General features: G+C 50.2%; 1 protein-coding gene across 2 annotated transcripts in view; it reads left to right on the top strand.

The window, feature by feature from the left end:
• The window catches only part of LOC144128019 (uncharacterized), a 124,702-nt gene that overhangs the window by 24,980 nt on the left and 83,515 nt on the right, over positions 1–16,207 (top strand). Inside the window, exons 1-2 of one of the 2 annotated variants that reach the window (XM_077661072.1) lie at positions 1,883–4,824; positions 4,980–5,942. In XM_077661072.1, coding sequence (XP_077517198.1) covers positions 5,837–5,942 — 106 coding nt within the window. In that variant the 5' untranslated portion in view covers positions 1,883–4,824; positions 4,980–5,836. Of the gene's footprint in view, positions 1–1,882; positions 4,825–4,979; positions 5,943–16,207 lie in introns of those variants that run through there. The other variant, XM_077661071.1, reaches the window with a different exon arrangement.

Raw genomic sequence — 16,207 nt, 5'->3', positions numbered from 1 at the left:
AAAATAGCAGTGGCCCAAAAACTGATGCTTGTGGCACTCCAGATATGACAGGTATGATATCAGATGGCGTATGATTGAACAAAACAAACTGGGAGCAGTTTGTTAAAAAACTCTGTTATCCAAGTGGAAACTTCTCCCTTCCCAATAGCTTGTTCCAGTTCTGCAATGAGCTTGGCGTGACTCGCGCAAACAAAAGCTTAACAAAAATCGAGTAAAATAATGTCAGTGGGCGACAACTAACACATTACAGCCACTATGTACATACATAGGCCGCGGCGACCATGCTTGGCGTCGGCCCGCGCCACCATGTACGTCTGCACAACTATCATTGCGGCTGGTCCCAAACCGCAACACAAAAAGCTACTTCTAGCAAACCTTGTTCATGTCGGTGCTTAACACAATGTGGAAGCCGAGAACCTCACGTCTACACGTCATGATGCACTGTGGCAACGCAAAACACCAACAAAGACAGCCTAAACGGCACTGAAAGCCATGCAAAATGCTTAGCTGCTTCCGCTGCTCTCTATATGCGAATGGCCCCTTTTCCACTGCACCCCAGCGCCGCTGCGGTCGGCGCATGTACTAGAGGGCGAACATGATCTGTGCGCACTCTCTACCGCGGCGGGTGGGCAGTGTCAACACCTAAAATATTCTTACACCGTGGTTGGGTCAAAAGTAGGTTCGATCCAGCCGCAGATAATGCCACATCCCCTGCACAAATTATTGCGTAAGAGTTGTCAGACATGGTGCGAAAGCAAGACTGCTTAAAAAACAGGAATTTTAATTCACAGCTTAAAGCAATAAATGCGCACAGCCAGCAGTCAGAGTCAAATAGGGATTATAGGCGATAAAATGGCACCATCATGTGTGGGCCGGCTGGCCAGCGGCAAATACAACAGCCAACGGTTTGGTAGTTTTGGATTCCAGCGCTGGAGGTTGCTGGAAATAGACGGTAATGCGGCCGTGCCAGTATTCCTAATCCTGCCTTGCATGCACCCGTGTTCATGCTGGTGGTCTGGTACAGCACTTACCTTAAGATGTGTGAGTAAAAGTTATTTTTTTTTATGCACGTGGTCAATAGATGAGGTGTGCACAAATCGCACGAGTCCCGCCGCAGTGGCTCGGTGGTTATGGCGCTCGGCTCCTGACCCGAAAGATGCGGGTTCGATCCTGGCTGCTGTGGTCGAATTTCGATGGAGGCGAAATTCTAGAGGCCTTTGTGCTGTGCGTTGTCAGTTCACGTTTTCCGGAGTCCTTCACTATGGCGTCCGTCATAGCCTGAGTTGCATTGGGACATTAAATTCCCATAAATCATACACCAAATTACAAGAGGGCACAAATTACGTGAGCAAATAGGGTAAACCACGTGACCAGTTAAGTGCACACACAAGAGTTTTTGCATGCCTTTTTGCGATTCCTGCGTTTCACTTCACCGAGGGGTTTGTGTCTTTGCCTGATGGATGCCAAGATGCCACCGCAACCTCACAGCAATGCAGCACGGTTTCAAACAACAAGCAATCCTCTGTGCCGAGTCTGAAAATAACGTCGCTACACAGTTTGACGTGTCAGAAAAGTGCGCGAGGGAATGGAGAAAACAAAAAAAGCAAGATCATTGCATGTGTTGCTACACACTCTTCCTTTTGAGGACAGAAGTCCGCACGACACCCTGCTGTTAAAGAGGCGGTTCGAAATTGGGTTCCTCAACCGAAGAAATAGGAGCCTTAGTGCTTGCTACAGTGACATTGAAGAGCGAAGGCATCCACTGTCGCAGAGGAGATGTGCATCCCACAAAATGAGATTAAAGTGTATGCCAAAGGCCGCCCGAAGCATATGAAGAGAAACAGCGCATGTTTCTGTGGTACATTAATGACGTAAGGGCAAAACATTTGTTCTTGCTTGGTCAAATCGGCAACGTTGACCAGACTTTGGTCTGGTTTGACATGCCTAGTAAGAGGACAGTGTCCGGGAAAGGTGAGGGCCAGATTCTCCTTCTGACCACGAGCAACACACACAACTGTTTCATGGTCATGTGCTGCACTGCAGTTGGGCATGCGCTACCACCCTTTCTTCTGTTCAAGAGGAAAACGATGCCAGCCAAAGAAAAGTTTTCGCCTAAAGTTATTGTGCGGGTTTATGAAGAGGTTTTTTTTTGATGATGAAACTTTCCTCGAATGGCTTCGTCTCGTGTGGCGCAGGTGTCTGGCTGCACCGCTAGAAACTTATGAAAACTTCATGGCGAGCTTGGACCACTGGGTGAGGCAGTGTTGACCTATGTTCGGAGTCAATTTATGGCCAAGACACTGGTTCGATCCCGGCCGCGGCGGTCGAATTTTGATGGAGGCGAAATTCTAGAGGCCCGTGTACTGTGCGATGTCAATGCACTTAAAGATCCCCAGGTGGTCGAAATTTCCGGAGCCCTTCACTACGGCGTCCCTCATAGCCTGAGTTGCTTTGGGAGGTTAGACACCCATGAACTCGTAAACTCAATTTTTTTGCCCACGGGGTCTGACTTATAATCGGCAATGTACGGTACCTTATGTCTAGCATCATTCATTTTTTTGTAAGCTCAATATGTTAAGGAAATCCCCATGGTGCAATTGATTTGAAATAAGACTTGATTATTGATTAGCATCCACCCAAGCTCATCTATTGGCCACAAAGGCTACTTCTTTAAATTTAGCTTCTCTCCAGGCTGCGTTAAATGCCTACAGGTCTGTTCTCATGCTGGACGTTTTAAAACTCCAGACAGTTGTTTTTTTCTCTTCTGCCTTGTTTATTCCTTTACACCTTTGAGCAGCAAACAACTGTTTGGTGCCATCGACATATAAGCATGGATCAGTTTTGTGTATTTTGAAAATGGTCATGATTCTGCCTAGGCTGACTGGAGAAACAGTTGTACTCAGTGCCACCATATTGGATCAATTGAGGTGCACCCTGTAGGCTGTAAAAGTCACCATTAGGGAATGGGAATGTTCACCTCTGAAGCACCTTCCAAGGCCCTGCAAGTTGGAGTGGTGCTCTGTCAGGCTTGGTAGCTGCAGCTGAGAGACGTGCCTTCTGCCTATAGCAAAGTGAAGTGGGCCATGAAAGTGTCTTTTAAACATTGTTGGGTTGTTAAATTTTGATCATGACTTTAGCATTGCTGATGTAATGTTGTTGGTATGGTCACAACCACCTCTGTGAATTGTTTGCATGCAGATATCATTCGCAATGTAAGACAATGCAGTATAGCTAATCACTGACTTAATTTCATGGAACGTTCTTGCGTGTGGCCTCCTGGGTTTGTGATTTAAAAAGCTGGGTGTAATCTTCACATAATCTGCACAAGGGAAGCAAGCTTGTCTGATAACAGAAATTGAGGCATGTGCAAAGATCTTGGAAGATTATATCAAGTTGATTAGTGAAGCTTGCTTGCCTTGTGGGATCCAGAGTTCATGCATTAAAATAAGTTTTGCTTTCTCTGTGACAAGAACATGACCATGCCGCAGCGCTAGAAAATCCTAGGTCTCCCACACAACAGCAGCAAGGTTCCGGCCCCCTCTTGCCCCTACCGTGAATGGTGTTCTTCATGTAAGTGCCGCACACTCGTGTGTCATGCGCATGTGGCGCTCATACCTTCAGTTTGCATAGGCTCGTTGGCCTTTTTTTTTAATGTCACTTTCATAGCTGGCGGCAAACATTGAGGTTCATTGTTATTATGCACCACGATAATGGAAAGGCCTGAAGACGTGGTGAAATGTTTTGCCTGAACCTGAAATCCCTGCTATTCAGCTCAGAATTTCCTTAGTATTGTCGAAACGTTGCATTGAACGTTGCAAGAAATGTCGCTGCTGTTGTGTATAGACCTGGAGTAGCTCACAGGGCTTTTGCCTCTGAGGGCATACAGTGCGTAGTCATTTTTCGTGCTGTTTAGCAACAGTGAGAAGCACAGTCATGGAGCACATAAGTTGAAATTCTTTAGTGCTCAGTCTGACCTCACTTTGCTATGCATTGCGCTAGTGAAAACTGTATTCCTATAGTGCTTTTCATATTTTGAAAGAAAACGGGTATACATTAGCCGACCAATTTTTCAGACTCCAATAATTCTTACTTAGTGATATTTCAGACTTTGCTGAGGAACTGTCGTGCACCCCATAGGAACATCTAAATTTTTACGACTAGTATTTCAGACCTTGTGGAGTCCAGAAGTTGGATTTTTCAGACTAAGATAGGTGCCAACAATACTGTGAAGATTGTTTCTCATCCGAAAGTTTGTTATTTCGGCCTTATATAGAAGCAAGCAGGCATGACTGTCACAGCAAACTTGTTCTCCGCCGCAGTGAAAGGCGCCATCTTGGACCCGAACGCAGTCAGCGGGTACTGACGGAGCAAATTTGACAGGCTGGCTTCTGTAGGCCTGGCTATTCACTTGTCATTATTGCCGTTCCAGATAATGGCATACTTTGTGTTGCCATGGAGGTGGCCTGCAAAGAGTGCACGACAGCATTGGAAATGGGACAGTGGGACTAGTGCAGCGTCCACTGCAACTTGGGTGATGCCAGCCTTGGTGTGGGGCAGCAGATGCGGGAGGGGTGGAGGTGCATTTGGAGGCGCGTGCTTCTGATCGCGTCTGCCCGTTGGTTACCTGTCGGTCTTCGTGAGCATTACTACCCATACAAACTAGCTGTTCTTGCTTCGCGCGGCATGTGCATTCGCTCACAGCATGACTTGGCACCTCGCATTGCACTGTCTGGTATCATGATGTAAGGTGCTGCGGACATGACGAAAGCATGACTATGGTTCATATACAGTCTAATGTCTCTTGCAAACGAAACATGGGAAGTTGTGAATATCGCGATTTTGAAAGCCGCTTTCTTGCTGAAGTTATTTATTTTTTTAAGTTAATGGATTTTTCGGGCTGTTTCATTATTCAGACATGACGAAAGCATGACTATGGTTCATATACAGTCTAATGTCTCTTGCAAACGAAACATGGGAAGTTGTGAATATCGCGATTTTGAAAGCCGCTTTCTTGCTGAAGTTATTTATTTTTTTAAGTTAATGGATTTTTCGGGCTGTTTCATTATTCAGACTATTTTCCGGGCCCCTCCAAATCCGAAAAATGTGTCGGCGACTGCGTTCTGAACTTTGGTATTTTTATTGTGAAAGCACTATTCTGGTGGGTAAAACCAGAGCAAGATCTTGCGATGTTTATGGGTTTGCGAAGATCTTGTGGTGTTTGTGGGTTTATGCCTAGTGAAATCAATGAAAATAAATTCAATATCCCCGACTGGGGCTCAAACCCACGGCGGCGCGAACAGATAAGCTTCTCTGGCCACTGCATGAGAGAACTAGCCTATCGCTGCAGCCGAACACTCCTTATGTTAAAAGTGCAGCACACTCGCGTTATGCATTGCGCATCGTCGTCTTCATCAGCTTCCATGTACGGCACGAAGACGCATAGAATTCTGTCTTCATCATCACTTTTGTTCATGCAATTCTGCTTTTGCATGTTTATAGAGTTTAGGCAAAAATTCTGTCATTTTTTTAAACCATCGCACCTTAGAGGGTCTCTGGTGATGGGGTCTTCAGCTTTGGAGCTGTGGTGGCTCAATTGTTATGGTGCTCGGCTGCTGACCATAAAGACGCAAGTTCGATCCTTGCCACAGCGGTCTCATTTCGATTGAGGCGGAATGCTAGAGGCCTGTGTACTGCGTGATGTCTGCGCATGCTAAAGAACCCGAGGTGGTTGAAATTATCTGGAGCTCTCCACTTAAACCCCATAAACCAGTAAACGTTCTTCGGCCATTGGCACTCTGGTCCTTATTTCTTTCTGCAGGCATATCCTGAGAAGGACATGAGACACTGCCCATTTTCTGCAGAGCATGTAGTACCTGCCAGCGACCTGATGCACCACATCTACACTTGCCCTTTGAACACTACTGTGGAGCACTTCCTCACTGGTATGAATGCTTCTTTGCACTTTTTTCAACGTTTATTTTTTTCTTGCGTTAGCCATCATGGCAGGGCAACAATATCTTACCATGCTGACAAGCTCTGCTGTCTCTCACATGTGGCATGGCCAGAATTGGCTTGATTTTTTAGTAGCTCGGGATGTGGACCATTTCAGTGGAGGTACTAGGGGATGTACAGTATGGTCTGCTGTTCAAGGGAACATGCGATTGCGTGTCATTGGCTTTCCGCGAGGTGCTGCTGAGGAAAGCCAGAAAGAATGCCGTGCTGATTATGGACCGGAGTTTTTTTCCGCATTCTGTCTCCTTGCGTGGATCTCATTTTTCACACCCACAACTCATCGATTACCTCTTCTCTCTGCTGAATCCGCCTTTTTCATTTTCCTGTGCTGCCACCTCGCGTACAACGCTGGAAGCTCACTGGTAGGGTACTGCGCGCCCAACCCGGCCGGACTGAGTGCCACTGCGCAGCACGTTTTGTTGGAATCTGTCAACGATGGCGTGTCCTGGGCAGCACCTGGTACCTGGAGGATTTCTAGGGTTGACTGATGGCTGGGTGCGAAGTCCGAGGCAGGCTGTAGTGCCCACCGAAGAGCAAATTCTTCAGTATCTCCGATCATCTGGCATGCGATGCAAACACCAGCTAGCAAGGGCCGCCGCTTCAGAGATGAAGGCTACATTCGGAACATAATGTTCAATGAAATATCCCCGATCAGTGAGGCTGGCGTTTTCCGCTGTATATGCTTGCCAATCATGATAGGTGGATACTACATCGTGCATGCCGTAGTACAGAAAACGACTGGGGACAACAATTTTCACAAGCAATCGTAGTGCTCAAGCACTGCAGATTAGCTACACGAGCTATAAAAGCACAAGCATACTCGCAACGTGGCAGCTCTGCTAGCATTTCACTGTATTTTCCCACAACACACCGCTGCATAGGTTAAACAAGCATGCGCGTCCATAAACACGAGCGCGAGAGGTGCACATTAATCCATTCCAGCGATACCACGCAGAGCTCTTTATCATGGATATGATTCGAACACACGCATAACGCACCTTCTTCTTCTGCCTCTTAATACATGGCACATACCCACCGGGGGATTGGCCAGGGTGTAGTGCCATAAACAAGAAAATTTCCATAGGAGATTATGACAAAATTTTAGCACCATGCGTGAATGCTCTCGTAGCTTCTTTTTCGTTGCCCGCTGCATCGCGCGTTGAAAGCGGCTCCCAGCACTTGCCCATTTGGCCTTCTTGCTTGAGAAAGCAAAAAGCGTCGGAACGAAGTCTGGGTGCCGCGGTGACATTCGAGGCCTTCCTGCCCATGAATAAAACACTTCGTAATAGACTGCACACGCATTTAAACACAGTACCTCGTCCGTACCTGTCAGAAAGTGATTCCCGCACAGTCTTGACGTGCTTGATGGTGCCCAAGGGTGGCACGATCGTCGAGCCGGCGAACTGTTTTTATCCACGCTTGGCGACGAAGGCTGACCAGGGAAGCGCTCGGAAAGGGAAAAAATCTGAGTTTACTTCCCTTTACATATTGGGCATTGCTGCCGTATGCAACAGATTTCGTAGGTATTGCCAAATGCGTCGCGCTGAATGCCCGACGGCTGCAGCAACGCACCCCGCGTAGGAAGCCGGTTTGTTTACACTTCCACAACCGGTCTCGAGTGGAACGAGCGACCCTTCCAATATGTTTCGCGACACCGCCGCCAGGGGATGGGCGCATGCGCAGTCGCGTCGTGAAAAAGGCGGATTGGCCTTTTCCATTCTGTGGTCGCGTTTCGTGCGAAATGAGCAACATTTTCTGCGGACTAGATTATCCACGCGTGAGTGCCTTGGTTCATATGCCACTCAATGTGTACTGTACACGTTGAGTGGCATATCAACCAAGGCACTCACACGTGGATATCCTAGTGAGATCTATGCAAGGGGACAGAATTCCGAAAAAAACTCTGGTCCATAATCAGCGCGGCACTCTTTCCGGCTTTCCGCAGCAGCGCCTTGCGGAAAGCCAACGGCACGCGATTGCATGTTCTCTTCAGCAGTGGACCATACTGTACTTCTGTCTGCTACTGACAGTAGCGTATCAAGATTGCAGGCCACACACATGTTAAGAACCTCTGTTAGCAAAGAAAAAAGGAGCCCGACAAGAAAACTGAAAAGTTGGGATGCTGTAAAACTGTTATTGTCTGTCTGCTCCAACTTATTGCACACTGCAGTCTTCTGAAAGCGGAGAATAGCAACCTGTTCCACAAAGGCAATTGAATTCAGAGTATATGACATTAAAAACCGCATTTTTCCAAGGTGAGCTTGTACGAAACCACTCGAGAAGAAAAGGATAATTTCCTTGTTTTTTCCCTCTCTCCTGGCTTTTCTTCCCCTACCCCATCACTTTTGTTTCTGCCAGCTGCAGATCAGCTATCCAGTGAACATGTGGCAGGTTTTGGAGCTGGCACCCATCTCTCGCCTCACTTTTTATTTCGGTATTTATGTTCAGTGAAACTGTTACTACAGTCAAACCTTGTTATAGCAAACTTGCAAAAATTGTAAAATAGTTCAATATAGGCGAAATTCGTAATATAAAATTTCTTTGAAAACTTGTTCAGGAGAAGTGCAATACAGTCAGTGAAAGTTTTCCAGAGTTTTAGCCAGTTTCAAAGCTGCTTACAGTGACTGCGGAGGCTGCAAATCAGCCTGGGAAACTTCCCACTATGTTGGTTTCTACACACAATGCCTCCAGTATGTGGCAGCGTCAGTCAAACACCAGTTAGGGTGGCTTCCCTCACTAAAGTGGTGTTGTGTGAAAAATGGGACCACAGAACAGAAGTTATCGCCATTTTCAACGCCTTCATGACAGTTGGTGTGAGCACGTGATGGCTACTGGAAGGTTACACAACCAACCATATACCGCCTGCTTTGGGGCATTATTGATGGGTGCAAGAGGTGCAAACGGGTACCAATCAAGTGGCTCATGCTTGCGGTCACGCCGCTTGATCTTGTAAGCGCGAAGTAGTGAAACATGGCACGAATGCTTGCCACACCCCTACCAGTCACTCATATTGTCACGACTGAAGTCACAGGGAAGGTACACGTTGCCGAGGACCAGAGAATAAGGTCGGCTTGCCGTTCCGATCACAGAGTCACAGAGACCAGCACCAGCGCGCCGCTCGTGCCCACAACAACCGCTTCGTCGTCGTCGGCACCAAACAAGGCTGTCGCGCGGCGCTAGGCACGTGGCATTATTCCCCCCCGTGAAAGAAAACATCGTCCCGATGACAAGGTGAGAGGAAGAAAAAAAAAATGAGGTGAACTGTACAATAACGCAAGGTTTCACTTGCAGGAAGCGCTCAGTGGCGCGAAAAGTATGGCTTTAAGCGCACCACATGCACAATTTCAGGCCGCTGGCGTCGAACACTGATGGTCACAGTTCCATCTGGAATGACTTCGTAATTAACGTTGTTTAAGCGGCGCAGGACTTTATAGGGTCCGAAATAGCGGTGGAGTAGTTTCTCGCTCAAGCCTTTGTGGCGCACGGGGGTCCACACCCACACTTGGTCCCCTGGTTCGTAGTGGACTTCCCTGTGCCGGAGGTTATAGTGGCGAGCGTCGGTGGCATGCTGCTCCTTGATGTGCAGGCGGGCCAGCTGACGGGCTTGCTCGGCCTGTTCTGCGAAATGGGCGGCATCGGGTTCGACCGCTTCTTCCCCGCACGGGAGCATCGCGTCCAACATCGTGCGGGCCTCTCTGCCATATACGAGACGGAACGGCATAAACTTCGTGGTTTCCTGCGGCGCCGTATTGTAAACGAAGGTGACATACGGCAGGATTTCGTCCCACATTTTATGTTCGACGTTAATGTACATTGAGATCATGTCCGCCAAAGTTTTGTTTAGTCGTTCCGTTAATCCATTTGTCTGAGGGTGATACGCTGTTGTTGTGCGATGCTCGGTATGGCTGAGAGTTAAGGTGTCCCGCAGTAGCCGAACTGTAAACGCCTTTCCTCGGTCAGTAATGATGGTCGACGGTGCACCGTGTCTGAGCACAATGTCGTTCATAAAGAATCGAGCAACTTCGCCGGCAGTACCTCGGGCAAGGGCCTTCGTTTCGGCGTAGCGTGTTAAGTAGTCTGTGGCGACTACGATCCACTTGTGTCCGTTCGAGGATAAAGGAAATGGGCCTAAAAGGTCCATGCCCACTTGCTCGAAGGGTGTGAGGGGTGGTTCAATAGATTGTAACATACCGGATGGCTTGAGCGTGGGTTGTTTTCGCCGCTGGCATTGTCGACAAGTCTGTACGTAACGTCTAACGCTCGGAGAAGGATGTGGCCAGTAATAGTTCTGCCGGACTCGGTTTAGGGTGCGTGTAAAGCCAAGATGCCCTGAAGTTGGTTCGTCGTGGCAGGCCAGGAGGATTTCGTGCCTTAGATCAGCCGGTATGACTACCAGGTATGTTTTCGCACTCGACGTAGAATTCTTCTTATAAAGCACCCCATTGCGGAGGCAATACGACGACAACCCCCGAGCAAGATACCGGGGTATTGTAGGATGCCCACCTTCAAGATGGTCAATAATCAGTCGCAGCTCGTCGTCGGCACGCTGTTTGGAGGCGAGATCGGACGTAGTGACTGCTCCGAGGAAGCTATCGTCGTCGGTGGCATCTGACGAAGGAGGGCCGACGGGCGCGGGACAGGCTATCAGCATCGGTGTGCTTCCGGCCAGACTTATAAATAACATCGAAATCGAACTCCTGCAGGCGCAATGCCCAACGTGCTAAGTGGCCACAAGGATCCTTTAAGTTTTTCAGCCAACACAAGGAGTGATGGTCAGTGATGACACGAAACGATCGGCCATAAAGGTATGGGCGGAACTTGGCAGCGGCCCATACTACTGCCAAACATTCTTTTTCAGTGGTGGAATAGTTGCACTCAGCACGGGAAAGTGCACGGCTGGCGTAGGCAATTACTTTCTCGACCCCGTCTTGGTGCTGAACTAGAACGGCACCAAGGCCGACGTTGCTCGCATCCGTGTGTAACTCTGTGTTGGCATCATCGTCGAAATGTGCCAGGATTGGGGGTGACTGGAGCCGGCGTCGTAACTCGTCGAAAGCCATCTGCTGCTCGGCGCCCCAGGAAAATGATGCGTCATCTCGAGTTAGGAGAGTCAGAGGGCTGGCCCTCTGTGCAAAGTGTTTGATAAAGCGACGATAATAGGAGCACAGCCCCAAAAACCGTCGGACTGCTTTTTTGTGGGCGGGGACGGGAAAGGCAGCAACGGCAGCAAGTTTCTCAGGGTCAGCTCGGATGCCATCAGCACTCACGATGTGCCCAAGAAACTTCAATTCGGTGAACCCGAAGTGGCACTTTTGAGGCTTGAGAGAAAGGTTGGCAGACCGGACAGCTTCGAGAACAGTTCTCAGGCGGCGCAGGTGTTCTGTGAACGTCGGTGAAAAAATTATCACGTCGTCGAGATAAACAAGGCATGTCTGCCACTTAAGACCTGTGAGCACAGTGTCCATCATCTGCTGGAAGGTGGCAGGAGCACAGCAGAGCCCGAATGGGAGGACGCGGAATTCATAGAGCCCATCTGGTGTTACGAAGGCAGTTTTTTCACGGTCCCTCTCATCAACTTCAATTTGCCAATAACCACTCCTGAGGTCAATGGAGGAGAAGTACTTGGCTCGGCGAAGTCGGTCGAGAGAGTCGTCAATCCGTGGCAGCGGATAGACGTCCTTCTTTGTCATACTGTTAAGTTTCCGATAGTCAACGCAGAAACGAAGTGTTCCGTCTTTCTTTTTAACGAGGACTACAGGCGACGACCATGGGCTGCTTGAAGGTTGAATGACGCCATCGGTGAGCATCTCCTTGACTTGCTGTTGGATAGCGTCTCTCTCCCGAGGAGACACACGATAGGGCTGCTGATGGATGGGTCGAGTGCCTTCATGCGTGATAATCCGGTGTTTAGTGACCGGCGTTTGCTGCACTTTAGATGAAGACGTGAAGCACACACGAAACTCCAGCAATAGATCTTGGAGTTGCCTCTTTTCAACGGAGGAAAGGCTAGAATTGATGTCGACAGCGTGTACGGCATCATCCGGTTCAGTGCTAGGCGTAGCTTCCTCTGAAGCAAAACATTCGGCGACTTCGTGCAGATGGTCGACGTAAGTGATGACAGTGCCATGGAACAGATGTCGATGTACATTGGAGAAATTGGTGACAAGCACCTCCGTCTCTCTTCCACGAAGGAAACAAAGACCCCTTGCTACAGAAACTCCCAAGGCGAGTGAAAGGGAGACATTAGGCTCAACAACCCGAAGGCCGTGATGTGGCTCCTCACAAGTAACTCTGGCGAGGATGCTGGCACTAGGTGGCACTGTGAGGCTATCATCGGCGACTCGCAGCGTGGAGTGGGACCCGCGGTACTCATGCCTTTCAGTGGCCAGTTTGACGGAAAACGTCACCAAGCGGTTCGGTACCGTGGCACCGTGCTCACGAAGGAAGTCGATGCCAAGAATAACATCACGAGAGCATTCGCGTAGAACAAAAAAAGTCGCAACAAATGTGCAGCCTCGCACCGTAACCCGGGCTGTACACATACCCAGTGGTGCAACCACATGTCCGCCTGCCGTCCGTATGTCTGGTCCGTTCCATGGCGTCACCACCTTTTTCAGAGTCCTTGTAAGCCGCCCGCTAAGGATAGAATAATCGGCTCCCGTATCAACTAAAGCGCTGACCTCCTTCGTGTCGATGACAATAGGGATGTCCAGGGAGACCCGGCCAAGACCAGGGCCTGTCGACGTCGGTTCGGAGTGAAGTGAGCGGTGTGGCGGCGGAAGCTGGACGGCGGTTGGGTGGTCGGCGTCGGGACAATTTAAGCGACACGGCGGTGGTAACTGGTCGGCGATGCGGACGATGTCGGGGCGATCTGGTCTGTGCGGCGAAAACTGGACAGGAATTCGGCGTTCGACGTCGGGGCGAATCAAGCGGTGCGGCGGTGGAAGCTTTACGGCGAATCGGTGTGCGGCTCGAGGAACCATGGCGTCCAGCGGTATACCGTGGCCCAGAAGGCGAAGGCGAGCGCGACTCGCGAAGAGGAGAATGTGGCAGACTACGCTGGCGGGCGACGTACTCGGCGATGTCCTGAGGCCGCTGACCAGGCCGTGGACGAGGGCTGTCGGGGGAAAATCCTCTAAGGCCCATCTGACGATAAGGGCACTGCCGGTAGAGGTGACCTGCTTCGCCACAATGGTAGCAGAGAGGGCGGTTATCTGGAGTGCGCCAGAGATCAGTCTTCCGGGGCGCCTGGCGCCGATCTGCCCAAAGGGGCAGCGGTTCCGCAGCGTGCACAGCGACCTGAGGTTGCGTGTAAGGCGAAGAGGTAGGTAGCAGGGCTGGGCGGCGTGTGACATCAGCATAAGTCATCCGCTGGGTGGGGCCCGGGGGTGGTGGTGGAACGACTGTACTTGTCGGTGGCGTGAGTGCGTTCTGGACCTCCTCACGGATGATGCTGGCCAGGGAAGCTGCACCAGGAGTAAATGATCCATGAAGTTGCTGGAGCTCCTCACGAACCACGGTGCGAATGAGGTCGCGAAGGGAGCTCATATCTTCCCCGGGATTGTAGTCGGTTCGGGCAGACGGCGGTAGTGTGGAGATGGAATTCAGCGGCCGACCGTACTGGCTGCATCGCTGCTGTAGCAGTTTCTCCATGGTCACAGCTTCAGCCAGAAATGCCGCGACGGTGGTGGGCGGGTTCCGCACGAGGCCGGAAAAAAGCTGTTCTTTGACGCCGTGCATAAGGTGCCGCACCTTCTTCTCCTCACTCATGGACGGGTCGGCGCGATGGCAAAGGCGCCTGACGTCTTCAACGTACATTGCGACCCCTTCGTTCTGACGCTGAACTCGAGAGGTTAGGGCATGCTCGGCATTCTCTCGGCGGTCACTGTTGGCGTACGTACTGAGGAGCTGGCTTCGGAAGGCCGGCCACGTAGAGAATGTGGCCTCGCGGTTCTCGAACCATGTCCGAGCAGCGTCTTCAAGGCTGAAGTAGACGTTCCGCATTTTCGCAGCGTTGTCCCAGCCGTTAAACGTCGCGACCCTTTCGTAGTGAGCTAGCCAGTCCTCGGCGTCTTCAAACTGCTCACCGTGAAATGGTTTAGGGGCGCGTGGGGTCTGAAGGATGAGACAGGTCGAAGGGGTGGAAGGGACAGTCATGGTACGGGCGGGCGGTGTCGTTGCCACAGCTAGGGTCTCTTCGTCAAGAGCGAAGGCCTCGGGGGGCAAGCCTCGGAGCCGTCGGCTGGTACGATGAACAGGAGTGGTCACGAGAGGCGGCCGCGTAGGATCGTCCGCAGGAGAAGGGATCATCGATGGCACCTCCACCAGTGTCACGACTGAAGTCACAGGGAAGGTACACGTTGCCGAGGACCAGAGAATAAGGTCGGCTTGCCGTTCCGATCACAGAGTCACAGAGACCAGCACCAGCGCGCCGCTCGTGCCCACAACAACCGCTTCGTCGTCGTCGGCACCAAACAAGGCTGTCGCGCGGAGCTAGGCACGTGGCAATATAATGAGGCTCTGTCCGTCATCTGAAAGGGGTCAACTTGGCGCTTTGCAGCAGACGCTGCCTGTCATCCGAGTGGGGTCAACTTGGCGCTTTGCAGCTTGACATATCTATTTTATGGCAAACCGCACTCGCTGTATAAAGTAAGAATTGCATGTATTTGTTATAAATATTTTTTGGGGACATTTCGATATAACCCACAATTTGTAAATTCATGTTTGTTATATCCAGGTTTGACCCTATTACTACAAGTTTTGGGTGACATTTGTGCAGAACTTCACAATTCTTCCAAGATAAACTTGTGGCTTCTTGAGGGTTGTGGGTGCCTTTCCACCTTTTGTTTTACAGGCCACACAGTTCTTGCCATTGCACGGACATTTTTAGGAAGCAGATTAATCTTGTGGCACTGCTCTGCTGGCCACCTCTATACTTTCCACCCGCAGGAGGGCGTCTCCAGCTTGCAGGCGTCGGTGAGTGGCGACACCGCGGGTTCCCGAGCATCCGCAGGGACATCCCCGCAAGGGGATGATGGTGAACAGTGCATCACCACGGACCCGAGCACCCGCGCCTACCCGTGCGTGGCATCGCCGTGTTTGGGGAAAAGGGGATCTGGGTGGTTGAGCTGATGCAGAGCTTTTGGACCCTTAAGGCCCCTCGGCGGAGGCAACACACCACTTTGGCCCCAGCTTCCTGCAGACGGCACCTCCTGCCTGAGTCGACCGGGGGTAATCGGCAGTCGTCTTTTCCTGTCCTCCCCTCCATCTTTCACTTTCCTATCTCTGTCTCACAACTCTCATATATCCTACTCACTTCTTTGTTTTTTCTTTTTTCCTGGCGGCGAGGGTTTACCTTGTGTGACTAACTACACTGAGTTGTGTCATATCTGGTTATAGTTGAGGTGTACAGCTGGTGTGGGCAGGACTTGCTTTCAATTTCCTGTCCCGTCCCCTTGTTGGACTCCGTGGTGGGTGGCTGGCACCATGACCGAAAAACAATTTTTTTATGGCTCCCCTACTTTCAAAACCTGATCGCTCTCTCAAAAGAGGGCGGAACGAGGCAGACAACTTCTTTCAAAAAAGAAAAGTAACTTTTCCCAAATATCATGTGATCCACAGCGAACAACAAGATAAACAGGCAAGAATAATATCCCCCTTCCTTGTGTCAAAGTGCTTGACTGAAACCTTAGGCATTGGCTATAAGCTGCCAGAAATGGCCAGCGGCGACTTATTGCTCGAACTGTGTGACAATGTCCAACACTTTAAGCTCTCCATCCTAACGTCCATAGGGGAAATCCCGGTCTCCGTGACTCCTCATCGCTCACTTAACACTGTCCGAGGCGTAATATCAGAAAATGATTTTCTTCACATAACTGAAATTAGAAATGCTCGAAGGGCTCATTGACCAAGACGTCATAGATGTCCACAGAATCAAAATCCGGAAGGACAGCAAAGAAATAGACACAAAACACATGATCCTGATGTTCAACACCAGCACCTTGCCCGACACAATCGACATGGGATATTTGAAAATCAATGTAAGACCATACATACCAAACCCTCGCAGATGTTTCAACTGCCAAAGGTTCGGCCACGGCTCACAGAGCTGCCGCGGTCGCAAAACTTGCGCAAAATGTGCCTCGAATGATCACAAGTCTGATGTATGTGATGCAGCCCTGCGCTGTGCAAACTG

Source organism: Amblyomma americanum, chromosome 4, assembly GCF_052857255.1.
Source record: "Amblyomma americanum isolate KBUSLIRL-KWMA chromosome 4, ASM5285725v1, whole genome shotgun sequence".
Classification (NCBI taxonomy): Eukaryota; Metazoa; Arthropoda; class Arachnida; order Ixodida; family Ixodidae; genus Amblyomma; species Amblyomma americanum.
Note: the sequence above shows the minus strand (reverse complement) of the source record. Positions and strands in the feature narration are given on the sequence as shown.